This window comes from Coregonus clupeaformis, unplaced genomic scaffold, assembly GCF_020615455.1.
Source record: "Coregonus clupeaformis isolate EN_2021a unplaced genomic scaffold, ASM2061545v1 scaf0342, whole genome shotgun sequence".
Classification (NCBI taxonomy): Eukaryota; Metazoa; Chordata; class Actinopteri; order Salmoniformes; family Salmonidae; genus Coregonus; species Coregonus clupeaformis.
In genome coordinates, this window is record NW_025533797.1 from 301,957 (window position 1) to 322,125 (window position 20,169).

At 44.9% G+C, this 20,169-nt stretch overlaps 1 protein-coding gene across 1 annotated transcript in view; it reads right to left on the reverse strand.

Annotated features, from left to right (window-relative positions):
- The window catches only part of LOC121555922 (metaxin-2-like), a 31,336-nt gene extending 29,316 nt beyond the window's left edge, over positions 1-2,020 (reverse strand). The window contains exon 1 of the mRNA XM_045214949.1: positions 1,864-2,020. Within this exon, the coding sequence (XP_045070884.1) occupies positions 1,864-1,903 (40 nt within the window). The 5' untranslated portion in view covers positions 1,904-2,020. The remainder of the gene's footprint in view (positions 1-1,863) is intronic.
- Between the last annotated feature and the right edge of the window lie 18,149 nt (positions 2,021-20,169).

A 20,169-nucleotide genomic window follows, 5' to 3' on the forward strand; every position in this document is an offset into this window, starting at 1 on the left:
AGTGGCCCAGCCAGAGCCCGGACTTGAACCTGATCTAACATCTGGAGAGACCTGAAAATAGATGTGCAGCGACGCTCCCATTCCAACCTGACAGAGCTTGAGAGGATCTGCAGAGAGGAATGGGAGAAATGCTCCAAATACAGGTGTGCCAAGCTTGTAGCGTCATACCCAAGAAGACTCAAGGCTGTAATCGCTGCCAAAGGTGCTTCAACACAGTACTGAGTAAAAGGGTCTGAATATTTATGTAAATGTGCGAAGTTTTTTATTTCTTAATACATTTGCAAAAATTTCTAAAAACCTGTTTTTGCTTTGTCATTATGGAGTATTGTGTGTAGATTGATTAGGAAAATAAACAATTTAATCCATTTTAGAATAAGGCTGTAACGTAACAAAATGTGGAAAAAGTCAAGTGGTCTGAATACTTTCCGAATGCACTGTTTGTAGTTGCTTTTATTCAAACACATAGGGTGTGTCTGTTTATATATAGAAAAATACGTTGGTCGAAAAGAACAGGATGACTCTCGTCGACCAAGATTAGATTTTTGTCGGGGACAGCCCTAGATCACCATTTGCCTCATGCAGCGCAACATCTCCTTCGCATAGAGTTGATCAGGCTGTTGATTGACACTTCAATGGCTGTGCAAAGTTGCTGGATATTTTTAACTAATCAGTTAAGAACAAATTCTTATTTTCAATAACGGCCTACACCGGCAAAACCAGGACGACGCTGGGCCAATTGTGCGCCGCCCTATGGGACTACCAATCACGGCCGGTTGTGATACAGCCTGGAATCGAACCAGGGGATCTGTAGTGCAGTGCCAAGCACTGAGATGCAGTGCCTTAGACCGCTGTGCCACTCGGTTGCCCATATTGGCGGGAACTGGAACACGCTGTTATACACGTCGATCCACAACCATGGAAGAACTGGGACATTATCAGCTTCCAGGAATTGTGTACAGATCCTTGTGACATGGGGCCGTGCATTATCATGCTGAAATATGAGGTGATGGCGGCGGATGAATGGCATGACAATAGGCCTCAGGATCTCGTCACGGTATCTCTGTGCATTCAAATTGCCATTGTGTTCGTTGTCTGTAGCTTAAGCCTGCCCATACCATAACCCCACTGCCACTATGGAGCACTCTGTTCACAACGTTGACATCTGCAAACCGCTCGCCCACACTACGCCATGCCATACATGTGGTCTGCGGTTGTGAGGCCGGTTGCACACACTGCCAAATTCTCTAAAACGACATTGGAGGTTTATGGTAGAGAAATAAACATTCAATTGTCTGTCAACAGCTCAGGTGGACATTCCTGCAATCAGCATGCCAATTGCATGCTCCCTCAAAACTTGAGACATCTGTGGCATTGTGTTGTGTGACAACACTGCACATTTTATAGTGTTTTTTTATTGTCCCCAGCACAAATTGCACCTGTGTAATGATCATGCTGTTTAATCAGCTTCTTGATTTGCCACACCTGTCAGGTGGATGGATTATCTTGGCAAAGGAGAAATGCTCAATGACAGGGATGTAAACAAATTTGTGCACAAAATGAGACAAATACGCTTTTTGTGCGTATGGAACATTTCTGGGATCTTTTATTTCAGCTCATGAAACATGGGACCAACATTTTACATGTTGCGTTTATATTTTCGTTCAGTGTCGTTTAATATGGAAAGCTAGCTAGCTAGTTACCTCATTTGTCAGTGAAGCCACAGACAAAAGGGAAGCTTTCCACAGCTAGCTAATGGCTAGCTTAGCTAGCGGCTAGCTTAGCTAGCATCTGATGCTAGCTAACAGCAAAACGAATCCTAATGACGTTAGCTTTATGTTGCAGAACACAGATTACACACATTACCTGCTATCTGGGAGACGAATGCCTCTGCAGCAAGAGACATGATGAAATCAGACAGAAAATCAATCCAGAATGGTGTAAAATAAAATGTAGCAAACAAGGTTAAGGGCACGCTTAGCGCAGAGTCCTAAAGATGACGTCAGACGCAGTGGTACGTCGCGCCAGTTTTTCCTGTTCCAACTTTAGTTCAATAACAATCGTTCTGCCTACACATCCCTCTGACCTGGGACCATATCCACACTCAGAGTAGGAATGCTGACCTAGGATCTGAGAAGGGGTTAGCTGCAGCCTGAACCAGTATCGGCAGCATGAACCAAAAACATTTTGTTACAAGACCTCCTCTCTGCCCAGAAAGCTACCATTCACCAGCTCTGCTAGCCTTATAATGTCAAAATACTAACCAAATATTACATTTACCTGCATTACGCCCGGTATGTACTTCCAAAAATTGTTTAAATAAAAATTACAATCAACCACATTTTTTAAATGGATTGTTTTGGACCGGAAAAGGTGAAAAACAATACATAAAAAATGTAATCGGAAGCGGTCAGAAACAATACATAAAATGTTTTGGTTGCTTGTCATTTACATTTACGTCATTTAGCAGACACTCTTATCCAGAGCGACTTACAGTTAGTGCGTGCATACATTTTTCATACTGGCCCCCTGTGGGAATCGAACCTACAACCCTGGCATTGTAAGCGCCATGCTCTACCAACTGAGCTACAGGAGACCTACAGCACTTCTACTAACTTTTTTGGGGGTGTGCACCAGCTCATGTTTTTCAAATGACCTAAATGGTAACACAACTTAAGTAAACCAGAGCCAACTGCTATCGTACTGGTGCCTATGGGAGAGCCATACAATTTGACCGAATGATACAGATTTCCCCCACAGACAGTAATAGTAGTACATTTTGGGCAAATGTTATGACAAGCCAAACGTGTTCTGAGCATTCTGAGCACAAACTGACATCTTTCCAATATGTAGATAAGGAGAAAAACTGTGACGAGGGACTTCACAAAGCAGGTTTGAAGAATTAACATAGCCCCCCTCCAATGGGCCGTGCTCTCTGGATCAGAGCTCTGTCCCTTTGGCGGTTGTGGCCTGCACGCAGCCGGCATCTCAGCAGCCCTCTTCTCAGGTGAGTTGCTTCGAGACACGGCAGAGGCCGGATCATTCCGGCGATTGTGATAGGGAGTTCGATGGTGAGGCATATATCTCTACCTGGGGCAAAGACTGTGTTTTCCTGGGGCAAAAGTTCAGGATATCACCAGGTTGCTTCCCAAGGCTGAGAGTCAGTCACCGGGGGCTGATACTGTCATGGTTCATGTGGGGTCAAATGACATTATGAAGGGCAGCTCAGAACAGCTGAAGATGGATTTTAAAGAACTTATTGGGTCTCTACTTGACACCAACAAACGCCCCATAGTATCTGGCCCTCTGCCCTCCCTAAATTGTGGCATTGAACGGTTCAGCAGACTTTTAGCCCTCCATAACTGGCTACGAGACTATTGCTGCTCTGTGGGTGTAACATTTATTGACAATTTTGATACCTTCTGCAAACAAAGCTCGTATTATAAGGAGGATGGGATCCACCCAAATCATTTGGGTTCCTGGATCCTTTCACAGCATTATAAGGCTGCGTTGAGACAATGACTTATCAATGACCCAAGTCCAGCTCATTTAATACCTAACATTGTGTCGCTGAGTTGTCATAATGCTTCAGCAAATGTATATTATCCTAAGGGCGTTGGAAGACACAATGTAAATAACCAAATTGATGTCCCTCTTACTGCCCGGAATGCCTCTGCTGATCCTACAGCTATTGTATGCAGTAATCATATGCCTATAAACCAGATAAATATTGTTAGCACTGAGGTGGTGTGCCCTAGTAGGAAGTCCACTGTGTGCAGCTCACCCTGCACTAATAAAAATAACCTGAGAATGTCTACCTCTGCTAAGCTTCCCAGTAAAGCAAGAAAAATAATCAAGCATCCCAGAAAAGTGTTAAAAATAGCCCATGTTAACATGTAGCTTAAGAAACAAGGTTCATGAAATCAATAATTTGCTAGTAAAAGATGACATTCATATTCTGACAATCTCTGAAACTCACTTAGATAATACCTTTGATGATACAGTGGTAGCAATACAAGGTTATAACATTTACAGAAATGGCAATCGGGGCGGAGTTGCGGCCTATATTCAGAACCACATTCCTGTAAAGCTTAGAGAGGATCTCATGTTAAATACTGTTGAAGTAATATGGCTACAGGTTCACCTGCCTCACCTAAAGCCCATTCTGGTGTGAAGCTGCTAGACCACCAAGTGCTAACAGTCAGTATCTGGATAACATGTGTGAACTGCTTGATAATATATGTGATATCAATAGAGAGGTATACTTTCTGGGTGATTTAACTATTGACTGGTTTTGATCAGGCTGCCCACTCAAGAGAAAGCTTCAAACTGTAACTAGTGCCTGCAACCTGGTTCAGGTTTTCAAGCAACCTACCAGGGTAGTTACAAACAGTACAGGAATGAAATCATCAGCATATATTGATCATATCTTTACTACTGCTGCAGAAATTAGTTTGAAAGCAGTATCCAAATCCATCGGATGTAGTGATCACAATAAAGTAGCCATATGTAGGAAAAGTTCCAAAAACTGGGCCTAATATTGTGTATAAGGGGTCATACAAGAAGTTCTGAAGTGATTCCTATGTTGTTGATGTGAAGAATATATGTTGGTCTGTGGTGTGTAATGACAAGCAACCAGACGCTGCACTTGACACATTTATGAAATTGCTTATCCCAGTTACTACTAAGCATTAAGAAAATGACTGTAAAAACTGTTAAATCCCCATGGATTGATGAGGAATTGAAAAATTGTATGGTTGAGAGGGATGAGGCAAAATAGATGGCAAAAAGGTCTGGCAAACGTCCTGCAAATTGAGAAATGATGTGACTAAACTGAATAAAAAGAAGAAACTGCACTATGAAACAAAGATAAATTAAATATAGAATGATTGTAAAAAGCTTTGGAGCACCTTAAATGAAATTTTGGGCAAAAAGGCAAACTCCGCTCCATCATTCATTTAATCAGATGGCTCATTCATCACAAAACCCACTGATATTGCCAACTACTTTAATGATTTTTTCATTGGCAAGATTAGCAAACTTAGGCATGACATGCCAACAACAAACGCTGACACTACACATCCAAGTATAACTGACCAAATTATGAAAGACAAGCATTGTAATTTCGAATTCTGTAAAGTAAGTATGGAAGAGGTGAAAAAAGTATTATTGTCGATCAACAATGACAAGCCACCGGGGTCTGACAACTTGGATAGAAAATTACTGAGGATAATAGCGGACGATATTGCCAATCCTATTTGTCATATCTTCAATTTAAGCCTACTAGAAAGTGTGTGCCCTCAGGCCTGGAGGGAAGCAAAAGTTATTCCCCTATCTAAGAATAGTAAAGCCCCCTTAACTGGCTCAAATAGCCGACCAATCAGCCTGTTACCAACCCGTAGTAAACTTTTGGAAAGAGTTGTGTTTGACCAGATAAAATGCTATTTCACAGTAAACAAATTGACAACAGACTTTCAGCATGCTTATAGGGAAGGACATTCAACAAGCACAGCACTTACACAAATGGCTGATGATTGGCTGAGAGAAATTGATGATAAAAAATTGTGGGGGCTGTTTTATTAGACTTCAGTGTGGCTTTTGACGTTATCGATCACAGTTTTTTGCTGGAAAAACTTGTGTTATGGCTTTACACCCCCCGCTATATTGTGGATAAAGAGGTACCTGTCTAACAGAACACAGAGGGTATTATTTAATGGAAGCCAGTGTGTCTATGAATGCAGATGACTCAACACTATACATGTCAGCTACCACTGCGACTGAAATCACAGCAACACTTAACAAAGAGCGGCAGTTAGTTTCAGAATGGGTGGCAAGGAATAAGTTAGTCCTAAATATTTCAAAAACTAAAAGCATTGTATTTGGGACAAATTATTTACTAAACCCTAAACCTCAATTAAGTCTTTTAATGACTAATGTGGAAATTGAGCAAGTTGAGGAGACTAAATTGCTTGGAGTAACCCTGGATTGTAAATTGTCATGGTCAAAACATATTGATACAACAGTAGCTAGGATGGGGAGACGTCTGTCTATAATAAAGTGCTGCTCTGCATTCTTAACAGCACTATCAACAAGGCAGGTCCTACAGGCCCTAGTTTTGTCGGACACCAGGACTACTGTTCAGTCGTGTGGTCAGGTGCCACAAAGAGCACGGCTGGCCCTTAGATGTACACAGAGAGCTAACATTAATAATATGCATGTCAACCTCAAAGTGGAGGAGAGATGGACTTCATCACTACTTGTATTTGTGAGAGGTATTGACATGTTGAATGAACCGAGCTGTCTGTTTGAACTACTGGCACACAGCTCGGACACCTATGCATACCCCACAAGACATGCCACCAGAGGTCTCTTCACAGTCCCCAAGTCAAGAACAGACTATGGGAGGCGCACAGTTCTACATAGAGCCATGACTACATGGAACTCTATTCCACATCAAGTAACTCAGCAGTAAAATTATATTTAAAAAACAGATAAAAATACACCTTACAGTGAGGGAAAAAAGTATTTGATCCCCTGCTGATTTTGTACGTTTGCCCACTGACAAAGACATGATCAGTCTATAATTTTAATGGTAGGTTTATTTGAACAGTGAGAGACAGAATAACAACAACAAAATCCAGAAAAACGCATGTCAAAAATGTTATACATTTATTTGCATTTTAATGAGGGAAATAAGTATTTGACCCCTCTGCAAAACATGACTTAGTACTTGGTGGCAAAACCCTTGTTGGCAATCACAGAGGTCAGACGTTTCTTGTAGTTGGCCACCAGGTTTGCACACATCTCAGGAGGGATTTTGTCCCACTCCCCTTTGCAGATCTTCTCCAAGTCATTAAGGTTTTGAGCCTGACGTTTGGCAACTCGAACCTTCAGCTCCCTCCACAGATTTTCTATGGGATTAAGGTCTGGAGACTGGCTAGGCCACTCCAGGACCTTAATGTGCCTCTTCTTGAGCCACTCCTTTGTTGCCTTGGCCGTGTGTTTTGGGTCATTGTCATGCTGGAATACCCATCCACAACCCATTTGCAATGCCCTGGCTGAGGGAAGGAGGTTCTCACCCAATATTTGACAGTACATGGCCCCGTCCATCATCCCTTTGATGCGGTGAAGTTGTCCTGTCCCCTTAGCAGAAAAACACCCCCAAAGCATAATGTTTCCACCTCCATGTTTGACGGTGGGGATGGTGTTCTTAGGGTCATAGGCAGCATTCCTCCTCCTCCAAACACGGCAAGTTGAGTTGATGCCAAAGAGCTCGATTTTGGTCTCATCTGACCACAACACTTTCACCCAATTCTCCTCTGAATCATTCAGATGTTAATTGGCAAACTTCAGACGGGCCTGTATATGTGCTTTCTTGAGCTGGGGGACCTTGCGGGCGCTGCAGGATTTCAGTCCTTCACGACGTAGTGTGTTACCAATTGTTTTCTTGGTGACTATGGTCCCAGCTGCCTTGAGATCATTGACAAGATCCTCCCGTGTAGTTCTGGGCTGATTCCTCACCGTTCTCATGATCATTGCAACTCCACGAGGTGAGATCTTGCATGAAGCCCCAGGCCAAGGGAGATTGACAGTTCTTTTGTGTTTCTTCCATTTGCGAATAATCGTACCAACTGTTGTCACCTTCTCACCAAGCTGCTTGGCGATGGTCTTGTAGACCATTCCAGCCTTGTGTAGGTCTACAATCTTGTCCCTGACATCCTTGGAGAGCTCTTTGGTCTTGGCCATGGTGGAGAGTTTGTCAGTGGGCAAACGTACAAAATCAGCAGGGGATCAAATACTTTTTTCCCTCACTGTAGATTGCAAAATAGTTGGGAAGAGATTTGCTATGTACCGATTCCATGGCACATGGTTTATTGACTGATACGCCAAACGACGCCGGATTCAAAACTTAGAATTGTTCAATTTAAATGATTATAGAAAATTCTTGAAACCAATAAAATGTTTTCTATATGGGGGATACAGCCATCCCAGCTCTGCAGATTTTGCTGCAAAGAGACAGAATCATTAGATCATTTGTTTTGGTACTGTCCATATGTAGCTTGTTTTTCATCGCAGGTCCAGGAATGACTGAAGAATTGCAACATTTACCTGGAGCTAACTCTGCAGATTGCACTACTGGGTGATTTGAAAAGTAATAGTCAACCAACCAATAATATAATACCCGTAGCAATAATGTTTCTTTAATTTACAATCTGTAGAAACTATGATAATAGAAAGGTTCAGAAATATTGTGAAATATCACAGCACAGTTGAAAAATATATGGCAAATAGAAATCCAATATGGATGGTGTTAAGCGATAGATGGGAGAGGTTGAGTGGAGCTGAAGGGTGGGACTAATAGAAACAATATAACTAATGTAAAATAAACTGTGTCCGTAAAATGTGCAATAGTATTCAGACAGCTTGACTTTTTCCATGTTTTGTTACGTTACAGCCTTATTCTAAAATTGATTTAAAAAATACAGTGGGGGAAAAAAGTATTTAGTCAGCCACCAATTGTGCAAGTTCTCCCACTTAAAAAGATGAGAGAGGCCTGTAATTTTCATCATAGGTACACGTCAACTATGACAGACAAATTGAGAGAGAAAATTCCAGAAAATCACATTGTAGGATTTTTTATGAATTTATTTGTCACACCCTGGCTCTGGGACTCATTATGTTGAGCCAGGGTGTGTTCATTCTATGTGTTTATTTCTATGTTGGTAGTTCTGTTGTGTCTATTTCTAGGTTGTTGTATTTCTTTGTTTGAGTGACTCCCAATCAGAGGTAACGAGTGTCAGCTGTTGGCTCGTTGTCTCTGATTGGGAGCCATATTTAAACTGTCTGTGTTCACCTTGTGTTTGTGGGTTTTTGTTCCTTATGCGGTCAGTGTAACCGTGGACTTCACGAGTCGTGTTTTGTTTGTTATTTAGATACTTTAATATAATAAAGTCATGTTCATTTCACACGCTGCGCCTTGGTCTACTCTCCTTTACGACGATCGTGACAGAAAAACCCACCATACCAGGACCAAGCAGCGTGTCCAGGAACAGGCAACCTGGACGTGGGAGCAGCGTCGGAGGGTCGAGAGGCAACCCCAAGACATTTTTAGGGGGGGGCACACGGCATGGACGACGGAGGCAAAGATGGGGCGAATCCAGGAGGCCACCAGGCCAGGGGTACACCGCCCTGTACGTCCTGTGCGGATGCCTCACACAGAGTGTGTGAGGGTAGGCATTCAGCCAGGACGGGTGGTGGCCGCTGTTCACTCCAGGCCTCCTATCCGTCTCCACAGCCCGGTCCGGCCTGTTCCTGCCACCCGCACCAAGTCTACGGTGCGCGTCGCCAGCCCGACCCGGCCTGTTCCTGCCACCCGCACCAAGTCTACGGTGCGCGTCGCCAGCCCGGTCCGGCCAGTTCCTGCCACCCGCACCAAGTCTACGGTGCGCGTCGCCAGCCCGACCCGGCCTGTTCCTGCCACCCGCACCAAGTCTACGGTGCGCGTCGCCAGCCCGGTCCGGCCTGTTCCTGCCACCCGCACCAAGTCTACGGTGCGCGTCGCCAGCCCGACCCGGCCTGTTCCTGCCACTCGCACCAAACCTACGGTGCGCGTCGCCAGCCCGGTCCGGCCTGTTCCTGCCACCCGCACCAAGTCTACGGTGCGCGTCGCCAGCCCGACCCGGCCTGTTCCTGCCACTGCACCAAACCTACGGTGCGCGTCGCCAGCCCGGTCCGGCCTGTTCCTGCCACCCGCACCAAGTCTACGGTGCGCGTCGCCAGCCCGACCCGGCCTGTTCCTGCCACTCGCACCAAACCTACGGTGCGCGTCGCCAGCCCGACCCGGCCTGTTCCTGCCACTCGCACCAAACCTACGGTGCGCGTCGCCAGCCCGGTCCGGCCTGTTCCTGCCACTCGCACTAAGCCAGGGGTGCGAGAAGTCAGCCTGGTAAGGCCCGTTCCTCCTCCACACACAAAGCCAGGGGTGCGAGTCGTCAGCCTGGTAAGGCCCGTTCCTCCTCCACGCACCAAGCCTACGGGGTGCGTCGTCAGCCCTGTCCGGCTCGTTCCTGCTCTCCGCACCAAGTCTGTGGTGCGCGTCGCCAGCCCATTCCGGTCCATTCCTGTTCCACGCACCAAGCCAGGGGCGCGTGTCGTCAGTCCGGCTCCGGCCAGCGGGGCTAGACAGGACCAGGGGTACTTTGGGGGGTGTATCGGAGGGTGGTGGTCAAGGCCAGAGCCAGAACCGCCGCCGAGGAGGTATGCCCGCCCAGCCCTCCCCTGTTTTGTTTAGTTGAGGCGCGGTCGCAGTCCGCGCCTTTAGGGGGGGGTACTGTCACACCCTGGCTCTGGGACTCATTATGTTGAGCCAGGGTGTGTTCATTCTATGTGTTTATTTCTATGTTGGTAGTTCTGTTGTGTCTATTTCTAGGTTGTTGTATTTCTTTGTTTGAGTGACTCCCAATCAGAGGTAACGAGTGTCAGCTGTTGGCTCGTTGTCTCTGATTGGGAGCCATATTTAAACTGTCTGTGTTCACCTTGTGTTTGTGGGTTTTTGTTCCTTATGCGGTCAGTGTAACCGTGGACTTCACGAGTCGTGTTTTGTTTGTTATTTAGATACTTTAATATAATAAAGTCATGTTCATTTCACACGCTGCGCCTTGGTCTACTCTCCTTTACGACGATCGTGACATTATTTGCAAATTATGGTGGAAAATAAGTATTTGGTCACCTACAAACAAGCAAGATTTCTGGCTCTCACAGACCTGTAACTTCTTCTTTAAGAGGCTCCTCTGTCCTCCACTCGTTACCTGTATTAATGGCACCTGTTTGAACTTGTTATCAGTATAAAAGACACCTGTCCACAACCTCAAACAGTCACACTCCAAACTCCACTATGGCCAAAACCAAAGAGCTGTCAAAGGACACCAGAAACAAAATTGTAGACCTGCACCAGGCTGGGAAGACTGAATCTGCAATAGGTAAGCAGCTTGGTTTGAAGAAATCAACTGTGGGAGCAATTATTAGGAAATGGAAGACATACAAGACCACTGATAATCTCCCCTCGATCTGGGGCTCCACGCAAGATCTCACCCCGTGGGGTCAAAATGATCACAAGAACGGTGAGCAAAAATCCCAGAACCACACGGGGGACCTAGTGAATGACCTGCAGAGAGCTGGGACCAAAGTAACAAAGCCTACCATCAGTAACCCACTACGCCGCCAGGGACTCAAATCCTGCAGTGCCAGACGTGTCCCCCTGCTTAAGCCAGTACATGTCCAGGCCCATCTGAAGTTTGCTAGAGTGCATTTGGATGATCCAGAAGAGGATTGGGAGAATGTCATATGGTCAGATGAAACCAAAATAGAACTTTTTGGTAAAAACTCAACTCGTCGTGTTTGGAGGACAAAGAATGCTGAGTTGCATCCAAAGAACACCATACCTACTGTGAAGCATGGGGGTGGAAACATCATGCTTTGGGGCTGTTTTTCTGCAAAGGGACCAGGACGACTGATCCGTGTAAAGGAAAGAATGAATGGGGCCATGTATCGTGAGATTTTGAGTGAAAACCTCCTTCCATCAGCAAGGGCATTGAAGATGAAACGTGGCTGGGTCTTTCAGCATGACAATGATCCCAAACACACCGCCCGGGCAATGAAGGAGTGGCTTCGTAAGAAGCATTTCAAGGTCCTGGAGTGGCCTAGCCAGTCTCCAAATCTCAACCCCATAGAAAATCTTTGTAGGGAGTTGAAAGTCCGTGTTGCCCAGCGACAGCCCCAAAACATCACTGCTCTAGAGGAGATCTGCATGGAGGAATGGGCCAAAATACCAGCAACAGTGTGTGAAAACCTTGTGAAGACTTACAGAAAACGTTTGACCTGTGTCATTGCCAACAAAGGGTATATAACAAAGTATTGAGAAACTTTTGTTATTGACCAAATACTTATTTTCCACCATAATTTGCAAATAAATTCATAAAAAATCCTACAATGTGATTTTCTGGAGAGAAAAAAATCTCATTTTATCTCTCATAGTTGACGTGTACCTATGATGAAAATTACAGGCCTCACTCATCTTTTTAAGTGGGAGAACTTGCACAATTGGTGGCTGACTAAATACTTTTTTTCCCCACTGTAAATAATCCTCATCAATATACACACACACAAACAATACCCCATAATGACAAAGAGAAAACAGGTTTTTAGAAATTGTAGCTAATTTATAAAAATAAGAAAACGGAAATATGACATTTACATAATTATTCAGACCCTTTACTCAGTACTTTATTGAAGCACCTTTGGTAGCGATTAGAGCCTCGAGTCTTCTTGGTTATGACGCTACAAGCTTGGCATACCTGTATTTGGGGAGTTTCTCCCATTCTTCTCTGCAGATCCTCTCAAGCTCTGTCAGGTTGAATGGGGAGCGTCGCTGCACAGCTATTTTCAGGTTTCTCCAGAGATGATCGATCGGGTTCAAGTCCGGGCTCTGGCTGGGGCACTCAAGGACATTCAGAGTCTTTTCCCGAAGCCACTCCTGAGTTGTCTTGGCTGTGTGCTTAAAGTCGTTGTCCTGTTGGAAGGTGAACCGTCGCACCAGTCTGAGGTCATGAGCGCTCTGGAGCAGGTTTTCATCAAGGATCTCTCTGTACTTTGCTCAGTTCATCTTTCCTTAGATCCTGACTAGTCTCCCAGTCCCTGCTACTGAAAAACATCCCAACAGCATGATGCTGCCACCACCATTCTTCAGCGTAGGGATGGTGCCAAGTTTCCTCCAGACGTGACGCTTGGCATTCAGGCCAAAGAGTTCAATATTGGTTTCATCAGACCAGAGAATCTTGTTTCTCATGGTCTGAGAATCCTTTAGGGGCCTTTTGGCTAACTCCAAGCGGGCTGTCGTGCCTTTTCCTGAGGAGTGGCTTCGGTCAGGCCACTCTACCATAAAGGCCTGATTAGTGGAGTGCTGCAGAGACGGTTGTCCTTCTGGAAGATTCTCCCATCTCCACAGAGGAAATCTTGAGCTCTGTCAGAGTGACCATCAGGTTCTTGGTCACCTCTCTGACCAAGGCCCTTATCCCCCGATTGCTCAGTTTGTCTGGGCGGCCAGCTCTAGGAAGAGTCTTTGTGGTTTCAAACTTCTTCCATTTATGAATGATGGACGCCACCGTGTTCTTGGGGACCTTCAATACTGCAGAATTTTTTTGGTACCCTTGCTCAGATCTGTGCCTCGACACAATCCTGTCTCGGAGCTCTACGGACAATTCCTTCGACCTCATGGCTTGGTTTTTGCTCTGACATGCACTGTCAACTGTGGGACCTTATATAGACCGGTGTGTGCCTTTCCAAATCATGTTCAATCAATTCAATTTACCACAGGTAAATTTACCACAGGTCATCTCAAGGATGATCGATGGAAACAGGATGCACCTGAGCTCAATTTCGAGTATCATAGCAAAGGGTCTGAATACTTATGTAAATAAGGTATTTCTGTTTTTATTTGTAATACATTTGCAAACATTTCTAATAACCTGTTTTCACTTCGTCATTATGGGGTGTTGTGTGTAGACTGATGAGGGACACATAAAAAAAAAATAGATTTTAGAATAAGGCTTTAACAAAATGTGGAAAAAGTCAAGGGGTCTGAATACACTGTGTAATATATACATACATACATACATACATACATACATACATACATACATACATACATACATACATACATACATACATACATACAGTATCAGTCAAAAGTTTGGACCCACCTACTCATTCAAGGATTTTTCTTTATTTTTACAATTTTCTACATTGTAGAATAATAGTGGGCGGCAGGTAGCTTAGTGGTTAAGAGCATCGTGCCAGTAACCGAAAGGTCGCTGGTTCCAATCCCTGAGCCGACTAGGTGAAAAATCTGTCGATGTGCCCTTGAGCAAGGCACTTAACCCTAATTGCTCATGAAGTCGCTCTGGATAAGAGCGTCTGCTAAAATGACTAAAATAAAAATAAAAAAAATAGTGAAGACATCAAAACTATGAAATAACACAGATGGAATCATGTAGTAACCAGAAAAAGTGTTGCTTGACTGATAGTGTTTATTTACCAAAAAATATATGGGGGATTGTTAATTATGCATACAATTACATTGATGGAAGCTACAATTTGCAATATTAAACCTGACCCCCAAACCAAAAAAAAATCAATGACAGCCAGCCAAGGTGCCTAACTAGCTGGACCACCAGGCGATATTTAGCTAGCTAGTTAACATTAGTTCACCGTTAATGTAGTAAGACTTTTTTAATTGTCTGACTATCATTGACATGGCGCCGGCCTAACGTTAGCTAACAAGTCTGACTACAAGAACGGTGAGTTAACGTTAGCTTGCTATATTCCTTCACTGGTGGGCTAACTCTAGCTAGCATTTCACCACGTGAAAAAGTATGACTACCAAACCGTAAGCTAACGTTAACTTGCTGGCTAGCTCATTAAATACTTGTCAATAAAAAGGTCACAACAGTCATTATGCTAGCCCATGCTGTTTTTTTTTTTACTTGTAAGGATGGTAACGTGCGTAACTACAGTCGGTGGTTATCTAGACAATTTTCGTGATCACCACAGATCTTTGACCTAACCATAACCGCTTGTTCGCAGCTAGCAAACAGGGCTTACCTTATCACACTGCTCGAGCGATGCCTCTCGATTCCAGAGGGCAGAAAATTATAAAATGCACGTGTGCTTATCGGAGTAGTGGTTACAATCTGATACATAGCACAGAACCATCCCTGGTCTGGACCTCGGCGCGCTGCTTCCTCTCTCCTTCCTCCCATGATACTCTAGGCCCTGTCTGGAACCTGGTGTGGGAGACCCCGAACCTGGAGAGGGGCTGACTTCATGGTCTGGACTGGAGCTGCTGACCGGAGCTGGATCGGGCACCGGTGGAGCGGACTGCTCAGGCTCCGGAGTGGAGCCGCTGACCGGAGCTGGACTAGGCACTGGTGGAGCGTACTGCTCTGGCTCCGGAGTGGAGCCGCTGACCGGAGCTGGACTGGACCACGCTGGAGCGGACTGCTCTGGCTCCGGAATGGAGCCGCTGATCGGAGCTGGACTGGACCCCGGTGGAGCGGACTGCTCTGGCTCCGGAGTGGAGCCACTGACCGGTGCCGGACTAGGCGCACTGGCTTGGTGCGAGGAGCAGGAACAGGGCTGGACTGTGAAGGCGGACTGGAGGTCTGGAGTGGAGAGCTGGCACAACCCGTCCTGGCTGAATGCCTACATCCGCACAGTATGTGTGAGGCATCAGCACAGGACGCACTGGGCTGTGCACGTGCACTGGCGATACAGTTCGTAGAACTGGCGCAGGATATGCGGGACCGAGGAGGCGTACTGGAGACCAGGAGCGTTGAGCTGGCACACCCCGTCCTGGTTGGATGCCCATCTTCGCACGGCACGTGCGTGGTGCAAGCACAGGACGTACAGGACTGTGCCGGCGCACTGGCGACACAGTACGTAGCTCCGCATAACACGGAGCCTGCCCAGTCATACGCTTCCTCGCGTGAGTACGGGGAGTTGGCTCTGCTCTGACACTAGGCTCCGCCAACCACCCTGTGTGCCCCCCCACCCCCAAAAAAAATATTGGGGCTGCTTCTCGGGCTTCCTCCTCAACCGGCCTCCTCCGTGTTGCCGTTGCACCTCTCCTGCCTGGGCATCTACCTTAGCCCATGGTCCTCTCCCCGCAAATATCTCTTCCCATGACCACAAATTGCCCACCTGTGACATGGCTATTCGCTCCGCCTGGGCACGCTGCTTGGTCCTCGTTTGGTGGGATCTTCTGTCTCGTTCGTTCAATGACGGGTCAGACCAAGGCACAGCGTGATATATGTACATGTTTATTAACTTATAAACACCACGACAAAACAACAAACAAAACGTGAAGTCCAAGGTAGACCACACAACATACCTTACACGGAACAAGATCCCACAACTAGACAGTGCCAATGGGCTGCCTAAGTATGATCCCCAATCAGAGACAACGAGCGACAGCTGCCTCTGATTGGGAACCACACCGGCCAACATAGATCTATACATACTAGAATACAACATAACAAAGAATATACACACCCTGACTCAACATATACGAGTCCCCTGAGTCAGGGCGTGACACTTAGTGGGCAAATTTAGTGGGCGCTCATGGTGTGTGTCTTTTAGGTCCCAGTTGTTGTTGCTAGTGAACCTTCAGTGGACACCCCTTGTGAGTGTTTTTCAGAACCTCACCTTAACCCCACCTGTTTCGTTTTGGTTGTTGTCAGTGACTCTTTGTTAGTTCCCCCTTCTGTTTGAGCGTCATTTTTGGTTTCCTTGCTGGGGAGCGTAACAAAATGGGGGCTTGTCCAGGATCTTGTTTCCCATAAGTATGGTAGTTGCTCTAATCACCTACTCTGAAGCTCTGAATGTTCAAAATATACTTTTGTGGAGGCGATTCTGTCACTGACATCCACCCTGAGGGGTTATAAGATTGGTGGAAACATTTTGAAAGTTGCATAAACACACAGGCTAATAGTTAAAAAAACATGGACTTTAAGTTGCCGTTTGTGGAAAACCCTACATGGGAGATTGTCATGTGAATTTCTATCTCTAATTCAACCTAAGCTTGAATCATTACCAGAGGTTGTAAGGCTCTGGTTTTAATCATCAATGATTCGAGGTCCACAACCCACAAGTATTTATCTGTATATTTATTCATGGAGAGCTCTGGCACCAAAGACACAAACATACGATTTTATACCTCCTGAACTTGACTCCTCCCACCTTTAGGTGACTTTTCTAAACAGTTTCCGCCTTCCCCTTCACCCTTGAATGTTTATTACCGCCCCCTCTGTTAGTGGGTTGACACTACATGATAATTCTAACATTTATACTGTATTTGGGGTGAAATCCTTTAGTCATTATTCTTAAAATCCAAATTAATCTAACAATCCACCCCTTTGACTAAATATTCCCACATTCAGGATAAATGTATTTTACAAGCATGATTCATCTCAGAGATCACATCAGAACTAATAAACATTTCATCCAATTGCGGTCTTTCAGGGTCGAAATCCTCGTCATCCACCAAGCCTGGAGGATCGTTTTTCACATTCCCCTGGTCAGAGTCCGGAGTCAGTCCATCTCTCATCATTGTTTAGATACTGCATTTCACCAACGCCTGACTCACCAATCCTCGGACACAGGGAACAAGACAACAACCACATAATACAAGAATACCCATACAAACACTGATCGCTCCTAAGATGGTGGCTGCTAGGGTTTTCCATTTACCAAATATTTCATCAAACCACCCTATCCACAATGTACTAACTTCTGAGTTCAGTTCATCCTTCACTTAGTGCAGTTAATTCTGTAAGAGCTCTGGTGACTGTCCCATCCAGTGTGGTGTTGTTAGGGATAAATGTGCAACAATGGCTTATCTTTCTATAGACACCGGCCCTTTCTGCCTGATCTAGAACCAACCTCTACTAAGTTATGAGCGGGATGGCGGATAATCGCTCAGAGATCCCCTTTACTGCATCTCTAGTCTGGTCAATAAATCTTTGTTGGTTGTAATAGATATAATTTATCCAATCCATATTTTTGTTTATTGTCACCCACCAGAAAAATGTTGTAGTAAAACTCTCCCATATTTGATTCATAGCTTTGTATTCTTCTGGAACACCCCTGGGGATGCCTATACCATCTATCCAAATTGGGCTATTTCCTTCCTGACTTATATTTCTTTTTCTCCTAATTATTCTTCCTGTCACTGGTCTTTGATGACCAATTCTTACATGTTGGACCAACAATACTGGTGCACAAGTACCCACCCATCCCTCTGGTAATGTCTGTCGAATGCTCCCTTTGTTAGTGCATGCCCGCCACACATCAGTCAGAGGGATGGTTAGGCTCCTTATCTAAATCAGTCACATTAATTATCTCCTTACAGCCATCAAAATCACCCAAGTTACGGGTGCCATTTCTATGTCTGTAACACTGGTATTCGCCAGGAGTTGAAGTGAATCTAGGTGGGCTGGCCCAGTATGTCAATTTTACCAGCCCAATCCCTGTGCAATTTGGCTCTTTTTGATTGGACCCCAGGTCTAATACACAGGGAAACATTGCCTTTGGCATTGGGGCGGTCAACATTGTCGGTCGCCCAATGGAGCATGCATAATAATTGGTCTCTCCCAAGGCCCTAGCGGTGTACTTCATCCACTTTAACCAGATTCTCATCAGGGACCCCCTCCACTTCCCCTTGGTTCCATTCTTGGAGGAGAAAATCTTTCATAGTGGACGGGTTAGTCGAATTGACTCCGTCATCCCTTGACTGATTTACTCGGTCTATTGCTGTTAGTGGATTAATGACAGTACCTGTGCTTTCCATATCTTTTGACTCCATCAAATGTAATCTTAGACAAGTATCCCATCCGTATTTGTCCGCGCAAGCCCAGTAAGTTAAATCTTACTCCCCACCCTTCTTTGACTCCTATTTTGTAGATCACTCGCCCTTGACGGTCAGTATGTCGGGTCGCTTCCCTTTTATTTCTTAATAATGGTAAGGCCATAGCGTAATTGGTGCGAGGTGGTGGTGGATCTTGACATACCACGACTATTGTCGAGACTATGATGCAGCTCAGGGTCACCCATATTCCCAAAAACCGCCAACCCTCTCCTGTCTTGAGTCCTTCTGCTCGGTACCACCCCATACTCACACCCTAGGAACACGCTACAGTGATGATAGGTCTGGGTAGGAGATCTTCGTTGACAGAGGTGACCCCCGGACCCTGTGGCCCAGTTCTGCTCGCCAACTCTGCGTGCTTGTATGTGGTCTTACCTTCTTGCAGTGGGTAACATGGACCCAGGTTCCTCTCTCTGCTATTCTAATGGCCAAGGTGGTGACCAACATAACCTGATAGGGCCCTTCCCAACAGGCCTGCTTCCAGTTTTCCTTCTAGTGACTGGATGCTCACCAGTCACCTGGTTAGATAGTGGGTCACCTTCTCCTTTAGTTCACCTGTGGGGCACAAAACCTCTGACATACGGGTGTGGTTAATAAACTATCTTCACACATGTTCAGATTAATCTAACAATTTCTGACTGCATTCTCTTTTTAGACTGTATCTAAAAAAAAATTTTTTTTTAAAAGTATTTTGTCCTCTCCTTCGTATATTATTTAATCCTACAATTAGCCTCTTCCCCCCTCTTGACACATAGTTCTGCTCATGTGTCAATATTTATCACCTACCTAACATTCCCTTAGGTAATTTATCAACCAATTGCCATGCCTTTCATTTTTGAGATTGTCTTTTGCTTCTTTATTGCTCCTCCCACTTCCTTTGTCTTTATGGCGGCTAAATTCGACTTTCATTCAGTTCAGAATCAATTAGTAATCCAATCAAACAATCTCTTATCTTGTAAAAACACTTATGTTTAGTTCAACCTCTGTTCTACCCCGGCTCTCCCGGGCTTGACCTGAAGACTGATTGTTGGACATGACAAGTCCATATTTAGGTCACCTAAGTGTTCTGCCTAGCAACAAAGAATAAAAACCTCTATGTTCGTGATTAACCCAGTTATCTCTAATAGCCCACCAAAAAAAAAACATCATCTTTAAATCACGACCAATGTCATATCCCTCTTTACTCTCTACCATTTGGTTAACATCCCTGATATATGTATGAAAAGCTAAGACTGTTTGGGAAGAGAGCAACAACATAAACTGTTCTTCCTCCTCAGAGTTCCAAATGATTTTACCATGGGCTGCCATTGCCTTCCCATAGATAAGATCACTTAATTTACCCGTATGCAGTACATAATGGAGTACCCAAGCTTTACAGCAGTCTATCCTTACCAAAAAGCTCATAATTCTTCATCTAATTTTTTTTTTCTCTAGTCCTTATCTACCTGCTCCTATTGCTAAATCAATGATCTAGGCAATAGTTGTCTCGCCTTAGATTGTACATTCCTCTGATTACTGCAGCTTATTCCATTAATTTAGGTTCAAATATCCGTTCCATCCTACAGCATAGTAAACACCACCTATGAACTGTTGAAAATCCCCTAAATTCAACATAACAACCCTTTATAAACATCATGCTGGGTGTGTTTTTTTTATTTGAAAAACCCAATTGAAAAATAACAATCAAAGATAGT